The sequence below is a fragment of the Dendrobium catenatum genome, unplaced genomic scaffold, assembly GCF_001605985.2.
Source record: "Dendrobium catenatum unplaced genomic scaffold, ASM160598v2 fragScaff_scaffold_273, whole genome shotgun sequence".
Lineage (NCBI taxonomy): Eukaryota > Viridiplantae > Streptophyta > Magnoliopsida > Asparagales > Orchidaceae > Dendrobium > Dendrobium catenatum.
Genome location: NW_021318735.1, coordinates 1944910 through 1953180, shown reverse-complemented (window position 1 = coordinate 1953180; position 8271 = coordinate 1944910). Strand labels below are relative to the sequence as shown.

The following is an 8271-nucleotide window of genomic DNA, read 5'->3' as shown; positions in this document are numbered from 1 at the left end:
ACCCCTAATTGCAGCGTTGTGTTTTATATACTCTGGTCTATTTGGGGTCTCCAGGAGGACTACGTTGATGGGTCTCTAGGTGTTACATTGCTAAGCTCTCTATGTTCTAAATTGAAAATGAAATTCCTTAAGAGTATGGCGATGATGGCTCTTCAGGTGCTGTGACGTTGTAATCAGAATTTTGATAATTTAAATTTCCCTAAAATTTTAATTTATCTTCTCATCCCCATCTTTGGATTTGTGGAATGAGAGAGAGAGAGAGAGAGAGAGAGAGAGGAGATTTTTAATGAGAGAAAGTCCATTTTGGAGGTCCTTAAGCTATTTTCTTCCAATGAGCCAGTCCAGAAAGTTATACGGATTGAGATATATTACATTTAGCGTGTCTCTATTTTTAATAATATGGAGTTGTACAAGATTTTCTAGTTTTTAAATACTCAAAAAATAGAAATATTATGACATCTAGGAAACTTTCATCATGTAACTTATGATATATTGTTGCTTGTATTATTTTGCATATTTTGGCATTTTTTAAACTTTAATTAGGTATTTTTTTATTTTATGGGGTTTTAAGTATTTTTGAATTTATATCCAAGTTATGATAAAATTTTATATAAAAAAATAAAAGCCCCGATATACTGTTATGAATGTTATTTGTGAATCGTATTATGATTTGCAAATAGAAAAATGCAAGAATTTCATTACATCAAACTTACCCGACCGAGTCAGAACAAGAGTAACACTATGGCAGTAGATATCATAAGTTATGATGGCCTGTTTCTGACATGTGCACATAGAGTCACAAGGGGCTGATTATGTATATGTTTTGTTATTTGTGAAATTATAGTATGAGAGCCTAAGAAACAAATCTGATTAGAATTGAATCTAATGTGATGTCTTTAATTATGCTCTCTATGGATGTATCATACTTCTATTGCTTAATGGAATTATTATGTTAATACTATTATGAATTTTTTGTTACATGGAATTATTATGTTAATACTATTATGAATCTTTAATTATGCTCTCTATGTAAGATCAATTATCACCCCCATATTTGTTTATGTGTGGCATAAAGAAATCACACAAACAAATAAGATATTAGATTTTGAAACGATGCTTCAACTAACCTCTAATTAGCGTACTTATGACACATCAAGCCTACTAATAGAACAAATAAATGTTTTAATCTCTCTTCACATATGATATGATCTTCTTTGGCCTCAAATTACGATTCAATCAAATGATCTTCTCCTTGATCATATATCTAATGAGCATTGTTGTGCTTATTGATAGCCATTTAATATAATATCCAAGGTGCATTTATATTCTAATTCAAATCTCCTATATATTTGAGTTTTCAACTTCGTAGCTCATAAGCTCCATGAGCATCCTCTTTAGCTCTTTTCTACTCTTTAAGAGCCACCCAACTTACAATCGAACTAAGGACAAACCCAAGCGAGAGGCCATTATATTAGTAGACATCAAATTAGAGGCACTTTCAAGCATTAACTCTCCAAGGATAGGAGTTATCCATATATTTTCAATATCTTGAACTATTACTTTTAGCTTAAAAGGTAAATGAAGAGTGGGACAACTTCACCCATTTATTAGTTTCATGTAAATAGGATTGTAATCCCTAATAAAGTCTGTAATATTAATGCATTGATGATTCCACTATTATATCTAGCCTCCATAGCATTATATACTTCTACTGTTCTACATGTGGTATGTTCATAGTTTCATCTACTTCTACATATGGTATGTTTATATCATGACCTACGCTAGAAAAGGATAGCGAACTGTCTAATTTTGAATCATCCATAGTCATACAAAATTTTAGGCATATTTCTTGAAGTAAATACAAGACTAGCGTATTTCTCTAATTTCTATTATCTGGCATATAAAGTCAAAAAAATTATCATAAAAATATATATAATATAATTTATTTTAAAAATTAAATAATTAAGAAAATTAATGCGGATTTTCTTTCCATTTAATTGAGAGATCAAATTATAGATTAAAAAAAAATATTAGTGGTCAAAAAATTTTTTAATATAAATTTATTAAAATGGAACATAAATCTAAAAAATTTGAGTGATATCCACCATTAATGTTTTTTTAATTGTATCCACAGCTTATATAATCTCAATTCTCAATACCCCTCAGTCCATCTCCTCTCTCTCTCTCTCTCTCTCTCTCTCTCTCTCTTCGCAATCTGAAGACGAGGGATCGCTGTCTCAGCTAAGGAATCGGAAATTTGGCGTAACTCTTCACCTTGCTTCTTCCCATCCAATTCCGCCAAGCCCCGCCGCCACTCTCTGGAATGCACTGACTCCAATTTCACCGTCCAACCTGCTGGCGGCGAGCTGGCGACGGTGACCCTTTCTTGAGTTATTCCTCCCGATCCATACACGCTCCTCCTACTAAGATCGCCTCCGATAATCAGATTTAATTGAATGGTGCGAAAGATTGTCAACCCTGTGGCGGAGTCTACGGAAGCCGACCGATCAGATTCCGTCCTGGTTATGATCTCCGCGGCGGCACCGATACATCAGTCCCAGTGCCAGCCGGTGATCCTGAGCAAAACTTCGAAATCGACCGGGAGATTCGCAGAGTGCGCTGGCAGGACCACAGCAGAGTGCGCCGCCATCTGTTGCTGCTTCCCCTGCGGCCTCCTCAACCTCCTCATCCTTGCCGCCGTGAGGCTCCCGGCGGGACTCTGCTACCGGTGTTTTCGAAAGAACGTAATTCTGCAGCGATCGAAGAAGAAGAAGGCCTTCCTAAGATCTGAATCCCGTTGCGATGGATCAGTTAAGCCCAGATGGTCGGCTGAGGATGCAGGCGATTTGGTCAAGTTCTCCGGAATGAAAGTGTTGGCGTCTGTTGAAGATTCGCAGGCCACGAGATCACCGGCGGAAGAGGTGGTGGAAATGGAGGAGAAGGTTTGGTCGAAGTTTCATAACAGTGGGTTCTGGCGAACGCCGTCCCTGGGAGAAGACCGGTGAAACGGCCATTGGTAACGGAATCGTAACGGTCTCAGGAGCCGAAGATAACGGGGTGAAATTTGATAAAGAAATTATATATATATATATATACCTCAAAATCTGATTCTTAATTTATTATTTTTATTTATATAACATCTTAATATCAAATAATATGGTGATTACTTATTAATTAAATTGTATGTGTTATTTTATGACTTTGTGCACCCATAATTGGTTGTGTCAAATTATTACAATAGTTAAATAAATCATAATTCAATTAAAAAATAATTATTCTAACAATTAATTTGGTTTTACCTAAGATTGTGGTCTCCCAAAGCCCTAAATTGCCTAAAAAGTCATGTCTTATTAAGTAGCTCATGTAAAACTCAACCCTATTTGAATTAATATATTGAAGTTGCTAACTTGTCTAAGCCACTTTCTTAAAAATCTCAACTTTTCATTCAGGCTTCATTTGGGACGGCTTTCTTACTGCTTCTTAAAGCAGATTCTAGTATAGAAATTTTAATTATTGTACAAAAAAACTGCTTTCAGAAACAGTAAAAAAGATGTTCTAAATGAAGTCTCAAGCATACTCATTTGTGAAATAAAGGAACCCACTTATCAAATAAAAAACTCACCAAGAGATTTTCTCAGATTAAATTCACTAAATAGAACTCACCTTCAACATTAAAATCTATAAAAGTCACAAACTCTTAGACAACTATAAGCCAATCATTTATCCACTTCACAATCATTTTCGTTGAAGTTGTTTCAAGTAAAATGCTCTGTATATCTAAGATGGTGTTCATGTCTCCTACGAAGAAGTCCTCCTATCCTGACTTCAAGTGGCAATGTGCGACTCAAATTTCTATTCCATCTAAATCATTAAAGAATTCATAAGCTCTTCTAAACATGAGATAAGAGCCGAAGTGAGACAAAAGCAATTTTATTGTTGGCAGATCGATTAGCCAGCCAGAGTTAATGCGATTCAAAAAGTTTGTGGCTTCCAAGCTAAGAATTTGCCCATAAAATACTTGGGCACTCCTATTTATAAAGGCAAAAAGAAGAAATTTCTTTTTGAAGACATTTTTACTAATGTTCAGAAAAAGCTTGACAATTGGTCGTCTAATTTTTTGTCTTATGATAGTAGACTGGTTCTGATCAATTCGATTTTAAATTCTATTCCTATTTATCTGTTTCATACTTTAATGATTATTACTTCTACTTGCACTAGATTAGAGAGGATGATAAACAAATTTTTTTGGGGCTCTAAGTTCAATAGAAATGGTATACGTTGGTCTTCTTAGAATAAGAATTGCAGGGTTTTGAATGAAGGGGGTTTAGGTTGCAAGAATTTGGTTGAGACTGCTAAAGCTTTTTCCCATAAATTGTGGTTTTCTTTTAGATCTAATATCAGTTTATGGGTCCGCTACATGAATGCTAAGTATTGCAATAATATGCATCCTACTTTATGCTTTTACAAAAATGCTAATTCTATGATATGAAAAAGATTGTGTAACATTAAATGGTAAGCTGAAAAATTTATTCAATGGGTTTGGGAAAAGGTGTTGTTTATTTCTGGCAAGATAATTGTTTGGGCCCTTTTTCTATTGACATGTTCTTAAATATGCACTCTATTGATACGGTTAAAGTCTCTAATTTCTTTACTGATAATAGATGAAACATCATTAAGCTTAGGGAGGTAGTTCCTTCGGTTTTAATGGAGATTATTTTGAATATTCTCTTACAAGGTCAATGCAAAGATAAAATCTTATTCTGTCTTTCTTCTTCTGGTAAATTTCACTTGAAAAATATTTGGGATACTGTTAGAATCAAATTTGAGAAATTGTTTATTTTTTCTGCTATTTGGCATAAGAATTATCCGATTTCTTACTATATTTTTGTTTGGAGGTGTCTTAAAGGTTATCTTCCGGTTGATGATTTGCTTCAAAAAAAAAAAGGTTTTACCCTTTCTTCTAAATGTTTGTGCCGCTCTTATGTGGAGAGTGTTGATCATCTTTTTGTGAATGGTGATATTGCCCAGAAAGTGTGGTTTTATTCCAATAGTATTGCCAAGAAAAGTTTAGTGACCCACCATAATAATATTTTTTCTATATTAGAGAGTTGGGTGCATCTTTCTAAAGGGCGTATTTTTAATCTGATTCCTATTCTTATTTTCTGGTACATTTGGAAAGCTAGAAATGAGGCTAAACACAATAATATCAATATGGATGCTTCTCAAATTATCTCGAATGTGAGAAATAAAATTGTGCAGTTATTTTCCTATAATATTATTTATGTTAAGAACTTTCATAATTGTATAGGTATGGCTGCAGCATTTGGTATTCCTATGGGTCATGTGGCTCTCAATCCGGTTGATAAGATTGTTAAATGGATTAAACCTAAACCTCCTTATATAAAGCTTAATTCGGATGGGTCTGTTGGTCCAAATTTTGCTGGTGCCGGTGGTATTATTCGTGACCGAGATGGTTGATTATGTTTTGGTTGGAGAGAGGTTTTATATTGGTGGGTTGTTGAACCTGAAGTTTTTTGTTGCTATGGTTTTGTGGTCATAACTGGAAGATTTTTATTGTTGTTTTCTTGGGACTCTGTTTCAATGCTTTGATCGAATTGAGGCTTGGGCTTAACCACTCCAGGCTGAACTATTGTGTGAGAAATCAGATCATGTTATCAATTGTCGATTGTATTGTGGATTATAAGATTTATGGTGGTTGCTTGTTTACTGGTGTGGACTGGATCAATGGCAATTTTTTGTTCTCTTTATAGTAATCTAACTATTTTGGTTTGTAAGTTTTTGTTTTTATGAAGGTCTTTTGAGTGGAAGTTTGCTCTTCCTGACTCTTTGGATGCTCCATCAAACTGGGATATTTACGGTACTGTCAACAATTTTTTCAGGAAGCTCGTGCTGAAAGTTGATTCTCTGCTCTTCTTTTTTTGGGTGCTGTCTCATTGCAGCCCTCGTATGTTTATATGTAGTTTTGTAACTATTAGTTTAAGGAATTAAGCACCAGCTATTAGGTTTTATTTTGCTTTATTTTGTAACTCTGTTGAACAGTAGTGAGCTGGAGGTTCCTTTTAAGGACCTTGTAATCCTTTTTTTATATTAACGCATAGGCCCCACTGTGGGTTTTAACAAAAAAAAAAAAAAAAAACTTTGCAGTACATTTTTACAACAAAATGCTAGAAGGAAGAAAAAGACTTGAAGCTGACATAATTCAAGCTACATTGATGCAGAGCCTTGAAGAAGGCCCTTTTCAATCTACACTCATCCTATGAAAAACTAAAAATATTGGTTGAGTTGCTTAAACTCCCCAAAAATCACATCAATGCACAGAAATATAAATCAAGTATCAATGTACATCTTCATCATCTCGACCACAGGCTTTAGTTCTATGATGAGCTTACAAATAGAGATGGTTATCTTTCTTTCTTATTATCTTATACATCAGTCTTCTCTGTCCACATTAACTTCACTGCATCAATTGGTATCAAAGCTTAATTAAGAGGTGATGTTGAAAATGTGTTGCTTACTTCATGAATTTCTTGTAGGGTATCTGTCTAAATAAAAATATTAGCTTAAACATTTGCATTATGAAAGAGAAAAAAAAATCAAAGTTTCCCCAAACAAATTATAATAAAAGAAGTATGCCGCTTAAAAAATTTGGGCAGGAATTTGGACAAAATTATGCAAAAGCTTTTTGGAACTATCTCTATGGGCTGTAAAACATATAGATCAAATGAAATTTATCAAGAATACTCTTTGATGAACTATCTCTAGGAGCAATATTTAAAGTTTGCACTTTTATGCTTTAAATATTAACTGTTTTAAACTATCTAAAAAATCCGAAGGCATATTTGATCATTCATAATGAATATTATAATAGTATTTTTTTATTCAATAAATTAATGCAATTTTATGAAACTTAAAAAATATGGAAAAAATATTATTTTTTTATAAACCATATTCTTATTGTTTTTAAGATTTCACATAAATTTAAATGAAAAAAAATTGGTTTTATATTTCTCGTTATGTACCAATTTAGAGAAACATACGTGAATGTTCATTTTAGATGAAATTACTTGAATAAGGATGGCATCTTAAATTGATAGACTATTCATTGGACTCATAATTTGATTGACAATTATTCGAATTGGCTCTAATTTGAATTAATTTGACATTGGTTCAAACTAAGGTTAAAGCCTTGGTTTAAATCGCTGTCTGCATGATTTGTGAAGGGAAGAGGTGTTCATAGTAGAGCTAGTTAGGGAAGGCCTTGATGCCATTGACAAGATCGTGCTCGCTAAAGATTGGCATTTACAAGATTGATGTTTTGTAAAAAAGAAGAAGAGTTTGTGAAGTCACTGGAGGCAGACATCGATGGGAGTGACAACACATGAAGGAAATTCTTGCATTCAAACAACTCCATCTTTATAAAAATAACGAATGATAATGGGAGAATGAAAATTTAAATACAAATAGACTCTTTCATAAGGTTCAAATAAGATTTAAACCTGCTTCGAATTAGGTTGGAACTAATTCCAACTAGGTAAAATGTCTTCAAATTTGCACTAATTCGCTTCGATTTCTTAGAAATTTAACCTCAATAAATGATCTATAAATGGAAAAGATTATCACTTGTTAAGGATAATTTTATCAAAAATAAATTTTAAGATATATTTTTCCAAATAAAATCTGATATTTGCCCAATTATATATTTAATATAAAGACTAAATTATCTTTAATAAGTAAAAATATATTAAAATTATAAATATTTTATACTTGAAGCAAAAATTTAACAAAAAATTTGGGTCCTCGATGCATGACATACCTTTTTAATAATTAAAATAAATACTTTCTAAATTAGAAATTATATTATTATGAAAAATTAGAAATATTGAAATTATAGGTATTTTTATTTCTTGAAAAAAATAATAACGTGCTTCAACCTTTCATATTCCAACAAAATTAATTGTTAAAATCTCCGCAAAAAAATATTTTTTTTAAATAGTAAAAAAAATGCAATCCAACAAATTATTTGACGAGTCTCCAAATAAAATTATGAAAAATCTATTTCAAATGCATTCTAAGTTCATGAAAAATGATAAAATGATTTATTTATTTTTTAAATTTGAAGGCTTAAATAAAAAGTTAATAAACAAATATTTAACTCTTGATCTTCTTAATTATTTTATGAAATATTTGTCAGCTGAAAAATCACTTAATTAATGGATAATTAATGAATTGTTTATACCAGAAATCAAAATT

General features: G+C 32.3%; 1 protein-coding gene across 1 annotated transcript; it reads left to right on the top strand.

Moving 5' to 3' along the window:
- Positions 1–2184: 2184 nt before the first annotated feature.
- On the top strand, positions 2185–3132 carry LOC110106920. Its single transcript, XM_020837015.2, has one exon. The coding sequence runs from the start codon at positions 2457–2459 to the stop codon at positions 3003–3005; it is 549 nt and encodes a 182-aa protein (XP_020692674.1). The 5' UTR covers positions 2185–2456; the 3' UTR covers positions 3006–3132.
- The last annotated feature ends 5139 nt before the right edge of the window (positions 3133–8271 follow it).